General features: G+C 38.5%; 4 protein-coding genes across 12 annotated transcripts in view; 2 read left to right on the forward strand and 2 right to left on the reverse strand.

The window, feature by feature from the left end:
- LOC104816810 (splicing factor SF3a60 homolog) overlaps positions 1 to 3,904 on the reverse strand; it is a 4,725-nt gene extending 821 nt beyond the window's left edge. Inside the window, exons 1-11 of the mRNA XM_010545781.2 lie at positions 3,567 to 3,904; positions 3,296 to 3,409; positions 2,558 to 2,662; positions 2,209 to 2,351; positions 2,013 to 2,109; positions 1,441 to 1,605; positions 1,271 to 1,342; positions 781 to 939; positions 566 to 643; positions 291 to 419; positions 7 to 107 (exon numbers count right to left, since the gene is read on the reverse strand). Of these exons, the coding sequence (XP_010544083.1) occupies positions 7 to 107; positions 291 to 419; positions 566 to 643; positions 781 to 939; positions 1,271 to 1,342; positions 1,441 to 1,605; positions 2,013 to 2,109; positions 2,209 to 2,351; positions 2,558 to 2,662; positions 3,296 to 3,409; positions 3,567 to 3,740 (1,337 nt within the window). The 5' untranslated portion in view covers positions 3,741 to 3,904. The remainder of the gene's footprint in view (positions 1 to 6; positions 108 to 290; positions 420 to 565; positions 644 to 780; positions 940 to 1,270; positions 1,343 to 1,440; positions 1,606 to 2,012; positions 2,110 to 2,208; positions 2,352 to 2,557; positions 2,663 to 3,295; positions 3,410 to 3,566) is intronic.
- Positions 3,905 to 4,176: 272 nt separating this feature from the next.
- Positions 4,177 to 9,082, forward strand: LOC104816811. 6 transcript variants are annotated; one of them, XR_772372.2, is made up of 2 exons: positions 4,177 to 5,872; positions 6,016 to 9,082. XR_772372.2 is itself a non-coding variant. In XM_010545782.2 (2 exons), the coding sequence occupies exon 1, from the start codon at positions 4,470 to 4,472 to the stop codon at positions 5,631 to 5,633; it is 1,164 nt and encodes a 387-aa protein (XP_010544084.1). In that variant the 5' UTR covers positions 4,177 to 4,469; the 3' UTR covers positions 5,634 to 5,680; positions 5,756 to 9,082. The 6 variants fall into 6 exon arrangements, 4 of the variants coding, with proteins under 4 accessions (XP_010544084.1, XP_010544085.1, XP_010544086.1 ...); XR_772373.2 differs by having other exon boundaries at positions 6,085 to 9,082; XM_010545782.2 differs by having other exon boundaries at positions 4,177 to 5,680; positions 5,756 to 9,082.
- A 217-nt stretch (positions 9,083 to 9,299) lies between these two features.
- On the reverse strand, positions 9,300 to 14,099 carry LOC104816813 (YTH domain-containing family protein 2-like). Of its 4 annotated transcripts, none has more exons than XM_010545786.2 (10): positions 13,948 to 14,099; positions 12,662 to 12,698; positions 12,053 to 12,114; positions 11,876 to 11,957; positions 11,664 to 11,704; positions 11,207 to 11,518; positions 10,555 to 11,019; positions 10,191 to 10,403; positions 9,785 to 9,958; positions 9,300 to 9,670 (listed from the first exon to the last, which is right to left on the reverse strand). In XM_010545786.2, exons 2-10 carry the CDS (start codon positions 12,678 to 12,680, stop codon positions 9,497 to 9,499), a joined length of 1,542 nt encoding a protein of 513 aa, XP_010544088.1. In that variant the 5' UTR covers positions 12,681 to 12,698; positions 13,948 to 14,099; the 3' UTR covers positions 9,300 to 9,496. The 4 variants fall into 4 exon arrangements, with proteins under 4 accessions (XP_010544088.1, XP_019058435.1, XP_010544089.1 ...); XM_019202890.1 differs by having other exon boundaries at positions 12,653 to 12,698; XM_010545787.2 differs by having other exon boundaries at positions 12,662 to 12,708.
- A 1,367-nt stretch (positions 14,100 to 15,466) lies between these two features.
- Positions 15,467 to 18,448, forward strand: LOC104816814 (60S ribosomal protein L3-2-like). Its single transcript, XM_010545788.2, has 6 exons — positions 15,467 to 15,546; positions 16,469 to 16,572; positions 16,924 to 17,034; positions 17,138 to 17,442; positions 17,523 to 17,932; positions 18,011 to 18,448. Exons 2-6 carry the CDS (start codon positions 16,488 to 16,490, stop codon positions 18,267 to 18,269), a joined length of 1,170 nt encoding a protein of 389 aa, XP_010544090.1. The 5' UTR covers positions 15,467 to 15,546; positions 16,469 to 16,487; the 3' UTR covers positions 18,270 to 18,448.
- Positions 18,449 to 20,040: the final 1,592 nt, after the last annotated feature.

Here is a 20,040-nt window from a genome sequence, read left to right on the forward strand (position 1 = left end):
ATGCCGAGGCAACGCATTCCGTGCTGGTGTCGCCATTCTTTGAAATGCCTCTCGAAAGCCCTTCTTCCCCAGTAGCTATAGTTCCCGCATATCTCGCATTTGAACTCCTGTATATAAAAAAAAACACTATGCCTTTGAGTTTCTATGGATCGAGAGATCATAACAAATGTTACAGAGTCAAATAAAGTTTAGGTCTCGAACTCAATAGGACAAGCATCCTGGATTCGGAAAGACTGCTATCCCAATTATGAGAGTGTACAAAACGATAAGCTATGAGAAGATGAAATTACCTGCCCGAGTCCGTGAAGCTTGTACAGCCAGTAAGGTATAGGTTTCCCGTCCCAACCCATTGGCAACTTAAGTGGATTGTAAATCTGTTGGTCATCATCATCACTTTCAGATTCGACCCGAGTTTCCTCCTGCAATGAAATTTTTCAACAAGGGTGAGAAAAGACGCCAAGCACAATTCTCGTGGTTTTGTTTCAAAGGGCAGATCGACAAGATTTAAGTTGTGGAAAATACTAAAATTTCTGATTAAGATAGTAGTAACAAATTGATATTTTACCTCCTCACGTTCTGCTTCCATCTCTTCATACGTCAAGGCCTGTTTCTTTTCCACGTTTTGTTTTGTCCTCACAATTGTCTGTAAAATGGAACAACAGGAGGATTAAAGGGCAGAACAGAACATGGGTAAACGAGATCCAATTCCAACACCATAAAAGCGAAGGTAAATGGCCGAACTGTACCACAACCAATAGATAGGAATTTTGCTCAACTAACCTCCTCAAGTAAACTGCAGAGTTTCTTCACTTTAGCCTCCGTAAGTGCAATCTCTTTACCACTGTCCGATTCCAGCTTTGATTTGGCAGAGCCATTTTGTTCACCCGCACGTGAAGGTTTAGCAAAATGTTTCTTGTCCAGTTTTTCCAGAGGTGTGTGCTGAACAGAAAATGTAAACAACCGAGCAAGGAAGGGTGTATTTTCAATGAAGGCCTAAAATGGAATTGATCAACATAAAGCCTCACACCAACTTATATCCTTAACAAAAGGATATCGCTTACAAAATGGACTACGCTACGGCGCTACCAGAACCTGCACTTATTCCAGCTAGAACAAAATTGATTCCTCTTTCAGAAAACTAAACAGAAACAAATGACCAGAGGCTAACAGCATAGAGCATAATTAAGGGAATGCGTCCCACAATCATAGTAGTGATAACATCGTCTGATGAAAGATGAACTGCAAATAAAGTACATTTCTAGGAACAAACCTTTGTCAGGAAAAGCCTCTCTGCACGCTGCTGCAGTGTCCCTCCAGTCTTCAATCCTGATGCACCCAAAGCCTGAATTACACAGCAGAAGAAAAGTAAGGGAAAAGGAAGCTTTATGTAATGATTCAAATTTCAATGCAAGAAGCACATTAATGAAGCATCATAATTACCTCCTTTAGCTTTTCAGGTCCTACTTCCATCAGCTCCTCAACTGTGCTGTAATAATCAAGGTCTATGACAGTATCCTGAGATAGAACATCTCCATTATCCTGGCCATGATTCTCCCAGCCTTCTACTTTTCCATCTGCATATCGTTGCTCAAAATCAGATACAACCTGTGGGGAAATAACATATAAATCAAAGCAGGATACAAGATCAACCAAGTAAAACTCTGTACACAACAAACATACACGCAGAAAAGAATAGAATGTCACAAGCAGAATGCTAACTCAAGAATAGGGTTCATGCGTCATGAACATTAAAGCTCTACAGCTGATGCATATAATGATCGAGAAATTTTCAACACCAAATGCACCTAGTTATCGGTCTACTACTCCCATAACACCATTATCATTCCAGCTGAAATCATTCTCAAGTTAAGACATTGTTAGAGTTAAACAAACCCCGCAACATCACGCAAAAGTAGTAGAGAAGCTAACATTAGTTCACAAGCAGGCACAGGATTGCAATTAGCATCAACAAAATTGAACATGATAAAACTACAAAGGAAGAAAGAATAAACCTCTGAAAATTTTCTATCAAGGTCTTCCAATGGTTCAGTTCGCTGGAAAAAGTATATCAAGTACTCCAGCAGGTTCTCCATATACTCCCTGTATTGCCTACAAAAGGCAACAAGATCAACGCGAAAGACAATAAACTGCAAGTACAAATACTAATGGATGGTTCTGGAGTAGAAGAAAAATCAGAGAAATGATTACCTCGTCAACTTCAGTTTATGTAGAATTTTCCCTGGTTGAGAAAATACATCAAGGTAAGCAGAATATTCAATGACGTCACCAAATTTAGAGTTGATATACTGATTATACATCTCGTGCAAGTCCAAGTATCGCCCAAAGGCTTCCTGTGCAGCGGACAGGAAGATTTAACAGCTGGAGAAGAGCTATAAAATAACATGAAACAAGTAAAGTAATATTGAACAAATGGGTGATAATACAGTATCGAGGGGAAAAACAAAAGCATATCACCTGTTATAAATAATTCAAACAAAATGTTGAAAAAGAATCACAGGGTCCAGCAGTAAAGCAAACTTCAAAATGACAAACCAACCTCTCCACTGAACTCAATAACAGGTTCCTCCTTAAGGAGAGCTTCATAGTCCTCATTAGGATCAACAAAACGTCCAAAAGGATGCTTTCTATGATATTCACGGGTCTGCAGATTCATAGATGAAAGTATGAGTAGTCACAGCAATTCCACCATGAAAACATGGACGTAGAAAGCAGAAGTTGAGAGTGGTTTCAACGTGTTAGCTACTTTCACAACAGAGGCATGTATCAACATATCATTGCTTGAACAGAAAATAACAATTTGAATCCTAATATGGGTTTGCATCTGTATTCAGGTATACATATCCTCAATTTGAAATCAAAAGTAAGCTATAAATCACACATTTTTGGTAACTCTTCAGAAAATTCAGTGAAGTTTAGTTTTGTAGCACATCACTGAAGATTTAAATAATGAGGAAAATGTTTACACCAAAACCATAAGCATTTCATATCAGACTCTATATACATCTACAAGTCTGTGAGCTGACTCAACCACAGTTGAAATTCAGTAAAAGCTAAATGCAATACTCACTAGCAGAGAAAAAACAAAAGTCAAGCACAATTATTCTCAAACACTTATGCTGTAAACCATTTAAGAAACTTAACCACAGAGATCAAAGTAGAACATAATCAGGTACACGGAAAACTCAATTTCGAAAAAATATATACGAAGATCTAATAAACAAATAAAATGACCAAAGAACGAGAGAAATTTTTTAGAAAAAAAAAGGCAACATACCTCTTTCAATCTATCGTAAAACGCACTAAATACATTTGTCCCTGTCGCAGTCTGGCCACCAAGAGCTCCAATCTCATCCTTCCTGGCATTATCTTTATCTTCATAGATTTCAACCTTCAAATTTCTCAGCAACTCTCAAGTTTCTCAGTAATCAGAAATGGAAAATTTAACCTAAACTAAGTTTTCACAAAAGAATCATACCGAACCTAGAATTCTAAGCAAGCATATCCCGACACAATCAGATGCAAAAAAAAAAAAAAGGAAAACTTACGAGTTTCTCAGAAGTCGAAATGATGGTTTCAATCAAGTTACGAACACGGTGTTGCTGCAACAAGCGGTCCTTGCTCGTCGGTGGCACGTTCTGGAGATCCTTCACGACGAGCCTCTCCAGTCCCTCGACCTCCTCGTGAGCTGCGCGAGTCACCTCGAGGAGAGTCGATGACATCTTCTTTGTTCTTGTTCCTCCTCCTCCTCCTCCTCCTCCTCCTCCTTTCTTCTCCCACGCTTTTCTGGTTTCGAATCTCCCAAAGGTATAAACCCTAAAACCCTAACCAAATCTCTCGCTCTCTCCGCGAGCGTTCCCGGCAATCCAAACTCGTTCAGTGACTGTGTTTGTCTGGGGGTACAAGAAACTTCAATTTTTAAAAATTGTCATTCGACCCCTTTAATTACGTGACTATGACAAATTATGCTCATCCTTTTTATTCGTGAACAATAATTCGAAGTGGATTTGCCTAAGAATACACGAATCATAACTTTTCTATTACTCTACATCCTTCGAAATGAAGCTCTACTACACTGACAAAGACAGTACAGAGGAACTTGAGTTGTTTCCTGCTCAGTAACGGTTCTACATGTACATACCAATTTGTGTCTGCTCTGTACTCTTACATTTTCTGCTTTACTTTTTGTATTAGGACCACATACAGTATACAGCATATATAGAGGCTTTGTATACAGTAAAGAAGGAGTGGAATACAACAGAGAAATTTCATGCGTCTTGTTCTTCATCTTCTTCCCAGTTCTTCTTCAACCTGTTCTCCTTGATCTCGGTATTGCTCTCTGTTATCAACATGGTATCAGAGCAGAGAATCCAGTTTCTCTTTCTCTGATTTTCTCTTCTTGTTTCGCCTCTTTCTTTTCTTTCTTTTCTTTCTACCACTTTTCTTTGCTCATGGCTTCTTTTAGTGATGACCCGACGACCCTTTCTCCAGGATCTTCTACTCCCATTTCTTCTGCTCCCTTGACCCAGTCTCCCACAGATCCATATGCTAATCCCCTCTACCTTCATACGGCTGATAGCTCTAGTCTCATTTTGGTCTCGGAAAAACTGGTTGGCGACTCCAACTACAACATCTGGTCACGATCTGTTGAGAAAGCTCTCCTAGCAAAGAACAAGCTGGGCTTTGTTCGGGGTACTATCCCCAAACCATCCCCTAACCATCCTGATGCAGGTTCGTGGGATCGTTGCAACGCACTCATCTCTACCTGGATTACTAATGTTGTGTCTACTGAGATTGCAAGTCTTATTGTTTATATGGGTGATGCTGCTACGGTTTGGACAATACTTGAGACTCGTTTCAAACAGAAGAATGCTGCGAAGATCTACAATATTCAACACCGTCTGGACTCTCTTCACCAAGGTTCCATGGATCTCAACAGCTATTTTACCAAAATGACCTCTCTGTGGAAAGAACTCAAGAACCATGAACCTTTTCCGGTGTGCACCTGTGGTAAGTGCTCTTGTTCTCTTGAACGTCGCTGGCTAGATCTGATTGAGCGCCGCAATGTGGTGAACTTTCTCATGCGTCTTAATGAGTCTTATAATTATGCTCGGCGTCAAATCCTGATGATCGATCCTCTGCCCGACATTTCTCGCGCGTTTAACCTAGTTTCCCAGGAAGAACAGCAGCGTCTCACTCTTCCTGGAAACTCCGATGTTGTTGTGTTTCAAACTGGGCCTCATTTTTCTTCTGATAAGTCTCGGCCCATTCTGCCTACTCCACCGTCGGCCCATTATCAGCCCGAGTCTCGCCCCATAATTTTTTGCTCTCACTGTGGCTTATCTGGACATTTAGTGAGCAAGTGCTTCAAGCTTCATGGCTATCCGGCCAACTATCGCGGTCCTTCATCGACACCGCGACAAGCTTATCAGTCCAAGAACCGCAACTATGGGCATGACAGGAAACAGAATCATGTGAACTTCATCAACAACAGCACCGACAATCCAGTTCACGCTTCTCTGTCTGCCACTTCTGGAAAGGCGTCCTTGGCACGCACAGTCCTTGCTAGCCCAGTTAACGTCTCAGTTTCAGGGTTTGAGCAGCTTTCTAGTTGATTCTGAACAAGCAGTATCCCCATCATCCTCCCAACCGTTATCCTCAGGTATATTTCCCCCTTTCTCCATTTTTACTACCTTTTTACCTCCACCATCTCTTACTTCTGCTATCTGGCTGTTAGACACTGGTGCGACTAGCCACGTTTGCTGGGACTCGACATTATTTTCTGACATACATTCAATCCCTCCGATTCATATCACCTTACCAAATGAAAGCCTTGTTTCCGTGTCTCAATCTGGTACTGTTAAAATTTCCCCTGTTCTGGTCCTCTCATCGGTTCTTTTCGTTCCTTCCTTATGTTTTAATCTCATAAGCATCAGTGCCCTCACCAAAGATAATTCGTTCACTGTAACTTTCTCTCATGATTCTTACTTTATTCAGGACCATATTCGGGGTTCGATGATTGGCAAGGGTGATGTACAACAAAACTTATATGTTCTTGAAATGCAGATCCCACCAGCTCGAGCTCAGTCCCAATCTTTTCCAGTTTACACAGCCAACACCATTTTCAGTCCTGATGTTTGGCATCTTCGTTTTGGTCACCCGTCCTCTTTTACAATCAAGCAAACGACAAATTCCCCTGAACCAGTTTTCTGTCAAGCCAAGAATGACAGTCTCTTGCCAGATCTGTCCACTGGCGAAGCAGCGCAATCTCCCATTTCCTTCTTCTCCGCATTTTTCCTTATCTACTTTTGATCTGGTTCACTTAGATATATGGGGCCCTTTTCATATTCCTACTATCAATGGACACAAGTACTTTTTTACTCTTGTTGATGATTGCTCAAGAGCAACTTGGGTTTACTTACTTGAATCTAAGGGTGATGTTTCATTTCGTTTTTTTGAATTCTTATCTATGATACAAACCCAATTTCAAAAGACCATCAAAACGATAAGATCCGACAATGCTCCAGAATTGTCGTTCCAAAACTTGTTGTCCAGCAAAGGAATTCTACATCATTTCTCATGCCCTTACACTCCACAACAAAACTCGGTTGTGGAGCGTAAGCATCAGCATATACTCAATGTTGCGAGATCTCTTCTTTTTCAATCTAATATACCACTTTGTTACTGGGGTGATTGCGTTGCTACTGCCGTTTACTTGATTAACCGAACTCCTACCCCCTTACTTCACTTCAAGTCTTCGTATGAAGTCCTCTTTTCAACCAAGTCATCCTATAAACACCTACGTGTCTTCGGATGTCTCTGTTTTGCGTCAACCGTCTTTACGCCACAAATTTTCTGCCAGATCGAAACCATCTGTTTTTCTTGGTTACCCCATCGGTGTTAAGGGATATCGTGTCTTAGACTTGGAAACTCAATGCATTTCGGTTTCTCGAAATGTTACATTCCATGAAGACATTTTTCCTTTCAAAAACAAACCTCTTTCTCCCACCACCATTTTCTTAAACCCAGTCCTTCCCCTTTCTATTTTTACGATTCCCCTGAGTTTCCAACTACTTTCCCTAAGTTTGGTCCTGAGTCATCTTCCCCTGTTCCTACAGTTCTTTCGTCTCCCACTCCTCCTCTCATATTCACTCCACCAACCACTGAATGTATGTCAGATAATATTGAAAGGTCACACAGACAAACTAGATCACCAGCTTACCTCACTGATTATCATTGCTACTACCTTAATCATAACATCCCTCCTCCGGATAATTCCAACACCTCTCACCCTTTACAGAAATACATCTCCTATAATAACCTTCATCCCCATTTTAGACATTACACACTCTCTATCTCAACCGAACCAGAACCATCTTCTTACACCCAAGCTGCTAAGTTCGATCATTGGAGAAAAGCAATGACTCAGGAAATTGATGCGTTAATTCGGACTCAGACTTGGTCTGTCTGTTCTCTCCCGCCTGGAAAGAATACAATTGGCTGTAAGTGGGTCTTCAAGGTGAAGTACAATCCTGATGGTTCAGTGGAGCGTTATAAAGCACGCCGTAGCAAAGGGTTATACACAACTCGAATGCATTGATTATTCTGATACGTTTAGCCCCGTTGCTAAACTAACATCTGTTCTTTATTGATAGCTCTTGCAGCAGCTCATAATTGGCTTCTGAATCATTTTGATGTGTCCAATGCTTTCCTCAATGGTGATCTCCATGAGGAGATATATATGACACTACCACCAGGATATGCACAACTTCAGGGGGAGACAGTGCCTTTGAATTCAGTTTGCAGATTGAAAAAATCACTCTATGGGCTCAAACAAGTTTCAAGGCAATGGAATCACAAGCTCACTGTTGTTCTGTTGGCTGCCAATTTTACTCAGTCCCATTCTGACATCTCTATGTTTATCAAGCATCGAGATTCTTCCATTGTGATAGTATTGGTATATGTTGATGATCTCCTTATCACTGGTAATGATTCTGTTCTTATTGATGAACTCAAGGCTACACTCCAGGCTGAGTTTCAGATTAATGATCTGGGCAATTTGAAATTTTTTCTCGGTCTCGAAGTTGCCAGACATAAGCGAGGAATTCAACTATGCCAAGTTGCCAACGTAAATATGCCTTGGAACTATTGGAAGAGTTCGACATGTTGGGATGCAAACCTCTCTCTTCCCCAATGAAAACTCGTATAAAGCTCAGTCAGGGCTCTGGAACTCTGCTAACAGATCCCACTCGGTATCGACAATTGATTGGTAAGCTCATCTATTTGTCTGTGACACGTCCAGACATCAGTTTTTCAGTCACCAAACTTAGCCAATATATGTCGAGCCCACGAGATTCTCATTACCAAGCTGCGTTACGAGTTTTGCGCTACATCAAATCGGCTCCTGGCCAAGGTATCTTCTATCCTGCCCAAAATACATTACAACTCCTTGGTTTCTCTGATGGAGACTGAGCATCATGCCCAGATTCGAGGAAATCGGTGACGGGTTACTGTATTTTTCTCGGAAATTCTTTAATCTCCTGGAAATCCAAGAAGCAGCCGACTATTTCTCGCAGCAGCGCAGAATCTGAGTACCGAGCGATGGCTCACACTACTTCTGAACTGGTCTGGATTTCAGCACTTCTTCGTGAACTCAGGATTCCGGTTTCAGAACCTGTGCAATTGTATTGTGATAGCAAATCAGCTGTCCACATTGCCACCAACTCTGTCTATCACGAGCGAACAAAACATATTGAAATCGACTGCCATTTTGTTCGAGACAAGGTTAAATCCGGCTTCCTTTCGCTTGTCCATGTCTCTTTTGACAACCAGGTTACGGATCTACTTACTAAGCCACTTTACATTGATCAATTTCATTGCCTTTTAGTCAAGATGGGAATATACAAATCTGTATTCTCCATCTTGAGGGGGAGTATTACTCTACATCCTTCGAAATGAAGCTGTACTACACTGACAAAGACAGTACAGAGGAACTTGAGCTGCTCAGTAACGGTTCTACATGTACATACCAATTTGTGTGTGCTCTGTACTCTTACATTTTCTGTTTTATATACAGTAAAGAAGGAGTGGAATACAACAGAGAAATTTCATGCGTCTTGTTCTTCATCTTCTTCCCAGTTCTTCTTCAACCTGTTCTCCTTGATCTCGTTATTGCTCTCTGTTATCAACATTTTCCAACATTAATTAAAAAAATTACTTTATCTTTTGTTTGATTTTGATTGAATATTTATATTTTTTTTTGGGTTATACAACAAGAAAGATGAAATTATAACCCCCATAGGGAAACATTTATTCATTTATTGTAAAATAAAATGAGTTTTGTGGCTCCCAAGCCAACCAAACCAACATCACTGGGAAAGAAGTTGCAGAAAACAGGAACAGGACAAAAACAAGAAACCAGAATCCAGAAACATGAACTCAAACTGTCTCAGAAAAAGAAGCTATGACCCAAAATTTCTCAAGCCGTCTCGCCCTCATTCTTCATGCCATTGTTCTTTGAACTCGAGCAGCCTGTTAGCGAGAGATTCTCGGTGAGATTGATGAGAGAAGACGGTGTTGTATCACTGCTTTCCGATCCCAAATTAACTTCTCTGCCTTCATTCATTCTCCTGCTGTCTTCTCCGCTCTCATACTGCAGAGATAAAAAAGAGCGTTATAACATGAAGAGAAAACACTTCGGAGATGAAAATGTAAAGAACAAAGGTTCTGCAAATGAATGAAACTGAAGGTTTTTCATGACAGTTACATCATAGTCGATGTTTTTGTACAAGTCCATGCGCAGGGTAGCGGGTTTGTTCGCCTTCTTGGCTTTGAGGGCCTTTTCCCGTTCTTCATAGAAATCCATGTCATCTAACAATGACATCTCAGCTGAATATTTCTTGAATATGTCGAGCATTTGGAGACCTTCTTTCAGTTTTACCTGCATAGATAATCAGAACCCAGGGAAGAAAAATGCAGTCATGAAAAAACAAGTTTTTTAGCTCCAAGGAAGATCAACTGATTCCACTTTTTGACATCAAGTAAAGGAAAAGGTGTATTCTTGTAATTTAATCAGTTCACAACATTTCACCAGTTTCTCTAAATGCAAGCTAATGTTTGACGTTTTGCAGTCCAAAAGAGACGCGGGAGAAAGCAATGGAATGTCTTACTACCTCCTGAGTATCTCGGGTATGAGTTACTGGCTTGTTATCATTGTTGTCGAGAATGATATGGCGAAGTTCACTGTTGGGAATGTCCTTGATAATGTGCCACTGTACTGGGAAAAAGCCGGACCACTTATCGACTTGCCAAAAGTCTAAGTTCTTATTGAAATCTACATATCCGACCATCTCAGCTAAGCCAACAAATTGCCTACTTGCATTCACCTGAATGAGACAGGAAGCAAGAATTGATATAACATCAATAAGATGTTCTTCTTGCTTATTGCTAACGGAAGGAACACGTGCGTGCAAAATGAATTACAAGAACACAAAATGACAAGACAGAACTCGAGAAGAAATAACAAAAGCAGCTCACCGAAAAGAAAAGGAAGATCGGGCGCTTCTTGTTGTCCTCACATGATTTTTCTTCGGCGTCACGGAAAGCAGCATCGAGCTTCTTATTGCCATTTGGTGTACTCGACCACACAGAATATTTGATACTCTTGTGAATGTCATCTTCGCTATAAGACTTGATGACATAAAACTTGGCATCCTCATACTCTGTCTGAAAATCAGGGAGGTTGAACATATCTCGACGGATTGTCAGTCCAACGAGACTGTCTTTCTTGACCGATGACTCGGAAGGAGGATTCTTTATGTAGGTCCTTGGACCAACGGTTAATTCAACCGCAGCATCAGATACTTCATTTCTGCCAGGCTTCCTGTAACGGTGTCTATGAACCCAAGAACTACTGTTTTCGTTACCGTTCATAAAACCGCTATATGGGCTATGACTTTGATTTTGGTTGCCGAATATTAGTTGTCCTGCTGCATGTTTTCCCTTCAAAAACCATAATGAAGCGTTCAAATTAAACCATTTACATAACAACAATCATTCAAATGAATTGATTCCCATGAGAACCAGCTTTTCCTGGCCAATTTGAAGGATAAAAATTGAAGTTTTCGGCACACTTGAAGAAGAAAAGGGACCCTCCTTCATATAATCTGGAAGTTATCATCTTAAGTACCTTATTTTGCGGTTCAAATGCTTGTGCATGAGAATTAAGCGGAACTTTGACAGCACCATTTGCATTTGTCTTCACAGGAGTAGAGCTGTCGGGGTTTTCGGGAGCATAGGGTCCCAACATCAGGTTTTCAGAGGTACTACCGCTTACCATTGCTAAGTTTGTGGCATACATCGGATCCCATGAATAACAAGCTTCAGGGCCATATGATGGAGCATAGTATGATTGTCCATCATATCCCACATACGGCCCAGACACATATGGGTTGTACCCGGGCGTATAATATGCATAAACATCGTTGTTTGGGAGAGTTTCCTAGCATTGACCCAAAAAGCAAAGATTTTAACAATGTCAAACAATGAAATACAGTACAAACACCAGTGGAATGGAGTTGAATATGAGATCGTCAAGATGGAACTAGATTACGCAAACTAAACTTCCAAGGAATCAAAGTACTGACCTGAAAATTACCAATTTGTTGAGGAAAGACTACACTAGATCCTGCAAAAGCACATCATAAGCAACAATATTTGATGGAAAAAAAACACAAGGTATATCATCTAATCTAGAAACAGGAGAATAACGGAGTACAAATTATTTTGTAAATTGCAGACGAACCGGTCTTACCATCAGCTAGATAATAAACAGTCTGTTCACAAGAACTGGTCTTACCATTAGCAGCAGTAACAGTAACGGCAACAGAATCAGTGACAGGAGCATTCACTTTTCGATTTGTACCATCTGCCAGAGGAGGCTGCAAAGATAACAAATAAGACATTAAATCTCATCAAGAAATATCATGAAATCGATATTAAAAACCAAAAAAAAAAGGCTAGAATATTTATATACCACATCCTGTTCCGTTATCTTAGTATCAATCTTAGGTCCCTGTCTGGCAACTGCAACCTCAGCTGGAATTATGGTTAAGGGGAAAACAAATTTTGTAAGAAAATAAAACAAGTTTTAACAATGAACTCAAAACATAAAATCAATGATCGACCCCAAAAAAAGACTTGAAACCAACTTCTAGACCAGGAAACAATCAGACCACTAAGAATCTGTGTACAGTGTTCACGTATCATAGAAATCATCTTCTCGGACACTATATATCCTATAAGGGGTGTCACCAGTCACCACTCGAAAACCTATATTTTGAAAGCCATTGGAGATAGATTTAAATACGGAACAAGAACATCCGAATCACACATCTACCTCCACCCAAATAATAAAACTTCTGACAGAAAAAAATCTTGCCGTACTATGATACAATCAACACTTTACAGGAATTATAAATGTCGCAAATCTCATATCACACCGAATAACGCCATATATATAAAAGACGCATATGAAACAATCGGCAAAAGCATTGAAATATCAACTCAATCAGATCCAGTAAAAGAAGAAAATCTAGAGGAGCACGCAAACAGATACTATCACAGAAAAGGATTCAATTTGTACCTTTATTCTCGGCGTCCATTATCGATCTCAGAATCTACTGCAAACCCCTCAAAGAGAGAATCCAAATATAAGAAGGGTGCAGAGACGCGTAAAAGGGGTACAATGAAAGTGCAACAATCCTGTTATGGTAATCAACTAAAATTGTGTACAACTATGAGGGTGTCATTTCCTTTTCAAAAAGGTCCACAAAACGAAGGAAATAAATGTGAATTCTACATAGCATATAAAGAAAGAGCAACGTAGATTAGATTTTGAATTATGCAAGTTGAATGGGCCGGTTGTAGCATCCTAGGCTTTGGGCTAGACATCGATAACATTCTACGAAATTCAAAAGGGCCGTCAGAGTCCCGGCCCTTTGTCAATTAACTAGGCCTACATCTACATTTACTTAGTATGAAATGTCAGAAGGCAACCATTGGCCAGAAAGTTCATCACTTCATACACAAGGCAGTTGATTCTCCAAAGTCCAAACTAATGACAACATTATCCTAAATCCAGAAAGAGTACAAACTATACAAGATTTGGTTAACCTAGTGAGGTTTTCTACGAAGGGAAAGCAATACACAAAAGATGCTTCTTTGATTCAAAATCAAGAAGCACGGGGAGTAACTGATAACAAAACATACGAAATTCGCGCATCGTTCCCCAAGAACACAAAATGTGTGATCGAAAACTCGATTTTAAGATCTCCGAGATGAAAATTTTTCATCTCATTCACCGGCTTCAGTTTAAGACGCCATAATCACCTATGTTGATTGCACATAAAGACTATAATCTAATGACCATAACAAACAACCTTCCCCATCTCATACCATTCTAGAAGGGATCCGATAATACATGTGTGTCAGTTACAGGAGCATGATACACCGGATACAAATGTTAACCGCTCTGCCTAGAACATCGAACTAAAAAGTTTCAACAGGACAAAGATTACATACGAACTCCTATGGCCAAAATTAGAAAGTTCAAAGCACAAAATCGCCAATTTGGTTCTGACTAAAGAAAAAGGCTCGAACTTTAGAGGAAAAAGAAAAGGACAGGTCTGAAATCTATACTACACACACACTAAAAAACCCCTCCTTTACCTCGAACAGCAGTTTCCCCATCAGAGAGATTCATTACAACATCGGTGTCATTACAACCAAAGTAACAATGGGCACTAGAATTGAATCAAACGAACAATTTTGACAAGCTTGTGCAGAAGAATTTGAAATTCGATCAGCGCCAAAAAAGCAAACTTAACCATCGATTACAAACAGAAACCCAGGAACGAGAAGAACACAAACCTGGGTATACACGGACGCCGGAAACCTGATTCACCGTCCGGGGACCGAGAAAGTCATCGGGAAACCGACCGGAAACCCGCTTGGAAAAGGGAATAAAAAGGGTTTTTTTTTTGCACGCGAAGAGTATGAGTGAGGCTGTAGAGAGCGGGAGTGTGTTACAAGTTTCGGGGGCGGTGTGGAACCCTCGAAAGAATTGGACGGCTGAGATTTGCTTTTAGCTTTTCAATAAGAAAGAACGTTGACCGTTGGATTTTGTTTTTGGTGAATTCTGTTGTGTTTTCACTGTAACGTGTTTGAATTGTTCTGACCAGCTAAAAAGGGAAACAAAGAACACGACAAGAAAAGGAGCCAAAAAGGCAAAAGAAGAATAAATAAATAAGAATCTTAATCTTCTTATTAAAATATCCCCATTACTTGTTATTGGATGCGAAAATATGCCTATTTATGATTTTTAAATTGATTTTCTTTTTCAAAAACATCTAAAAAAGCTTTTTTATAACGGTAATCAATTGGGCAGACTTAAGAAGAAATCAACTCAAAAACGTACTATTTACAATTAATTCGAAGCTTAAAATTCTTTTGAATCTATAAATTTAAATTTTAAAATTGTTTTAACCTATAGTTAAATTTTTTTAGCTCAATAAGATTATTATCTAAGCCCTTAAATTAATCTGTCAAAAATTTAAAATCGCATTGCATTCCTTTTTTTAAAACTCAAATGGTTACCATACTTCGGCCGAGAAGAAATAAACATTTTATAAAGTTTTTCATAAAATAAATGGAAAATTTCTAAAAAAATAAATTATTCAACTTTGATGATAACGGATATATTAATACTTAGCTTTTTGAATTTCTAAAATAAAAATGAATTCATTGATTTTGATAAGATGTTAAATTTTAAAAAAAAATTTACAAAAAATTTATCGATGTTAAACGATACTAATTGACAAATGATCTCACGTAGCTAGCGGATGACAGTATCATCTAATTTTTTATACAAAAAATTAATAAAAAATAAAAATAATTATAATTAAAGAAAAATAAAAAGTAACTAAAAAGATATTAAAAATAATTAAAAAAAATTATTGAAAATATTTTATTGCAAATTTTTCCAAAGTTAGAGTTTGGTTATCTCCGAACTCCTTCCCTTATGACTCTATTGAAAATATTTTATTGCAAAGATATTGCATTGATATAGTTGTAACGCCGTCTGGAAGCGAATTAAAGAATTTTGGGTTTTTCAAATAAAGATAAATTTCTGTTTTATTATAATTTTATAAGCACAATGTCACATTTTTATTAGTACAATATTTTATACGGGAATATCAAAAAGAAAAGAAAAATAAAATCAAACTTTTGTTGGCCCATCAAACTTCACGGGCCGGGCACCCAACCGTCACTACCACACGACGCGAGAGCAGTCTCTTTCGCGTTACAAAACCCTAGCCATTAGGCCCATTACCACACGGTTCACTATATGTACGTAAAACCTACGCCATTTCAGAAGCTAGGGCTTCGTCTTCTTTTTCTTCGTAGCGGCGCACACCCACGGCTCTGTAGTTTCTATCTCCTCCTTTTGTTCTCTACGTCCATCGAAAGGTACTTGAGTTTCAATTTCCAGTCGCAGGCAATTGCAGAATCAGAGCTAAGACCATGAGACACATTGTTTATCGTTATCCGTAATGTTTTGTTGTTGTTGTTGTTATACGTTCGTGTTTTGTTGGGACCTGGATTTGATGTCTGTAAAATTTCGACGTTGGAGCTAACATAACTGTTCCCATCTCTGTTGTGTTTCTTTATCACAAGTTGCATTGCTTTCTCCTTTGTATATATTAGAATACGAAATTCATTTGTTGTTGTGTACTGATTCTGCTTGCGTTGTTGCATACTTGATTCCGGATTGTGTATATTCTTCTGTGTCTGAATCTTTTGTCGATTTTTTTATATTTCTGGTCATTTTCCAGTTTCTGGGAATTTTTGAATATGAGATGTAGAGTAGATGAGAATCAAGTGTTTTGTCTGCGTGTTGGTACTTTTGTCTTCTTGGTATGACATGAAGTGATAACCCCCTGGAAAGTGGTGTGTAACCAAGGCTGGAGTATCGGAACGGCTCTCTTGCCGGAAACCAGTTCTGGTTTCTGGTAAGAAAAACTGATGAGAGCTTGAGAATTGGCGTCTTGATGACGCCATAGGCCTTTGGTCGGGGGGCCATTTCTTGTTGTACACTAGAGTTGATAAGGGTACTGATCGGTTCATTTTTAGATGAATCTGTGTCTTTGGTCCGTTTTCCTCGAATTATCCATCTGCAGCTGTAATATGCAGTCCTTTTCGCATATAATATAGTGTCTGAACTATACCGTACTAATGAGTCTGACTTATTGGACTGCAAATTCTTTTTCAGCGGAGAAGGATTTTTTCCATCTCCATTTTAGATGTGGCACATGTTTTTCTTGATCAATGTATCGACTCAGATTGGATTCATTTGTCTTTATCTGTAGATAAAAGTGATGTGGTTTTGTAGGTTTGGTTTCTCAGAAAGAATGTCTCATAGAAAGTTTGAGCATCCAAGACATGGATCACTGGGTTTCCTTCCAAGGAAAAGGGCTTCCAGACACCGTGGAAAAGGTAACTATAATAGGAGATTCTAGGTCGTCCACTTTCCAGTGTTCCCTCTGTATCTCAGGGTCATCCACATTCTTTGTCTTCCCTTACATTATGATTCTTATTATCTGGTTCTGTCGCTCAAAATTTGATCATATGTGGGATTGTTAGTTGCACGTTTTTTTGTTTGATTTGACGTGATGCTCGTTCCTTGTGTAATTGACACTTGACACGATTCTTTCATTTGTGACATTGCGCATGTTTGGATCTCAAAAGTTGATTTGATGCTGCTTTCGTGTATGCATTTCACCTTTAATAAAGATTGCATGTTGTGTCAATGGTCACATGTTGATTTCTTGTTTTCTGTCTTTTCAGTGAAGGCCTTCCCCAAGGATGATGCTGCTAAGCCTTGCAGATTCACTGCTTTCTTGGGATACAAAGCTGGAATGACTCATATTGTTAGAGAAGTTGAAAAGCCTGGATCAAGTGTGTTCTATATCTCTGTTGTTAATTTCTTGCTCCATTTAAAAAAGTAGCATTTTGGTTTTCCTGACTCTTTTGTTTAATCCTTTGTGAATTTTACATCCAGAGCTTCACAAGAAGGAAACATGTGAAGCTGTCACTGTGATTGAGACACCGCCAATGGTGGTGGTCGGTGTTGTAGGGTACGTGAAAACGCCTCGTGGATTGCGCACTCTGGGCACAGTGTGGGCACAGCACTTGAGCGAAGAGGTGAGAAGGAGGTTTTACAAGAACTGGTGCAAGTCGAAGAAGAAGGCTTTCACCAAGTATTCAAAGAAATACGAAAGTGATGATGGTAAAAAAGACATTCAAGCTCAGTTGGATAAGTTGAAAAAGTACTGCAGCGTCATCCGAGTTCTTGCTCACACTCAGGTATTTATTGGAACCATCTGTTTATTAGATCCTTCTAGCTAATGCATTCATATATCATTTTGATGTTTTGGCTTGCCTAGATCCGAAAAATGAAAGGGCTGAAGCAGAAGAAGGCACACTTGATGGAGATACAGATCAATGGTGGTGATGTAGCCAAGAAGGTTGACTATGCCTACAGTTTCTTCGAGAAACAGATTCCTATCGATGCCATCTTCCAAAAGGATGAGATGATCGACATAATCGGAGTGACAAAAGGTAAAGGTTATGAAGGTGTTGTCACAAGATGGGGTGTGACCCGTCTTCCGAGGAAGACCCATCGTGGTCTTCGTAAGGTGGCTTGTATTGGAGCATGGCATCCGGCTAGGGTTTCCTTCACTGTTGCCAGAGCCGGGCAGAACGGGTACCACCACCGAACAGAGATGAACAAGAAAGTTTATCGGATTGGGAAATCTGGTCAAGAATCTCACTTAGCCATGACCGAATTTGACAGGTGAAAAAAAACAACATAAAGTCACCGCCTTTACTGCGGCATTGCTTAACATGTCTCACCGTGTAATTTGTTCTACAGGACCGAGAAGGATATCACACCGATGGGAGGGTTCCCTCACTATGGGATAGTGAAGGAAGATTACGTGCTGGTCAAGGGATGTTGCGTGGGGCCGAAGAAAAGGGTTGTGACTTTAAGACAGACGTTGATTCAACAGACATCGAGGGTTGCATTGGAAGAGATCAAACTCAAGTTCATAGACACATCTTCCAAGTTCGGACATGGTCGGTTCCAGACAACCCAAGAGAAGGCCAAGTTCTTCGGCCGAGTTAAAGCTTGATTTGATCCAGTAGATCTATTATCCTTCAATCTTTTTTATTTTTTAGAACCTCCACAGTTGAGCTGTTTATGTTCCTTCTCTTTACGATACCCTTGGCATTCCATGTCGTGTCATTCAATAACGTTATGGTTTTAATCGAATTAAGATGAGATAATATCAATAAAAGTTATGGTTTTGTATTTTTAGTATTTAAATGGGTCATAGTTCTTATTTTGGTGCTTTGAGGTATTTTTTTTATTTCGAAACAATTTTGAAATGAACTTTTTTTTACCAAAACCAAAATCAAATCAAAGTTTCAAATTGCCTTTTCAAAATAGAGTAGAGCAAAACTCTTGACCAAATCTGAAATGGCCGTCCAAAGAATAAACCAAAACTCTAAACCGGATTCAAAATTGTATTGGTATTTGGTTTTGCTTTGATTTGGATATCGGTTTGGTTGTTAGTTAGATGGTGGGAGCATCAATTTGGAATGTTGATGAAGTTGTAACGGTAATTACGTAAGCAATGTGAAAATCGACGGTTAACAAAACATGTAAAATATGCATTGAGATTTCATTACTATTTGGTACGACAAAAACCGGAATATTTCCATATGAAAATAACTGACAATTTCCAAGTCTAACAATTTTTCATTTAATTCTTTCGTTAAAATGAGGTGAATGATGAACACTTTGTTATTAACATATTTGAATTTGACGGATGTAAAAATTCACTTTGTCTTGTCTTCTTCCCAACCTCATTACTGTTATAAAAAAATGTGACCATTTATTACCACAATGAAATTCAAGATTTTACAAATGTTTAATAGATAGTAAAATATAAAAAAGAAACACAAATAATTGATAACTAAAATATTTTCGTCTAAATATATAGAGAAAGATATTCTAGATTTCACTCTGTTTTATTTTTATGTTTAGATTTTTTGGTTATGAAAAAAAAAAACTATATTCAATTTAACATATACATTAAGCTTCAATTATGTCTCAATTATATGTTCAATTCTAATTCAATAATTGATTTAAAAAATATGCCAAATAAATTTTATATTTTTTTCTCATTTCAAATTGGATTAAATTTTATTTATTTCACTTTTGGTTCATCGTCTTTAATAGGTTGAAGTGATATGATACCTTTTGATACAAAGAATTAGGAGAATATATTTTTTTGTGAAAAACAGAGAAGAATTTTCTTTTGAATAACTTTTTGTTTGAAAGCAAAAGATGTGGATGGACAAAGCAATTAGCAAACATATCTTTTTTAGGGAAAAACCTAATTACAAAAAAAAAAAAACAAAGTGGAAAAGAATATGTATGCTTCAAAATCTCTGTCTTCTCCCACAATCTGCTCTGATTCTGAGCTTTCCAATTTTTTTTCTTTTCTTTTGATTTTTTTTCAAAGGGGTGTTTGGGTCCCATTAATCCTCCTTTTAGAGTGTGCCTTTAGCTTGGCCCATAGTGGGAAACATCAAGTATTGAGGTGACTCTGTTTGCATTGAAATTATGGTAGCTGAATTATATGTAATATATATATATATATATATATTAATCAACAATCTAACCGTGGTTTCAAAAGAAAATGTAAAATGCTGAAAATTTGTAAACAATTGAAGTGGCAGAAATATTTATAAATGGCTCGTGGAATATGTTCATTTTATCTATCCACGTATTGTATATGAACGAACAAAATTTACGTCCACACACATAGAGTTTTTGTCTATCCATATGTTATACATGAACATGTTTTATGAATGAACATTTTTTTAGGAATATAT

This window comes from Tarenaya hassleriana, unplaced genomic scaffold (genome assembly GCF_000463585.1).
Source record: "Tarenaya hassleriana unplaced genomic scaffold, ASM46358v1 Cleome26, whole genome shotgun sequence".
NCBI classification, from domain to species: domain Eukaryota; kingdom Viridiplantae; phylum Streptophyta; class Magnoliopsida; order Brassicales; family Cleomaceae; genus Tarenaya; species Tarenaya hassleriana.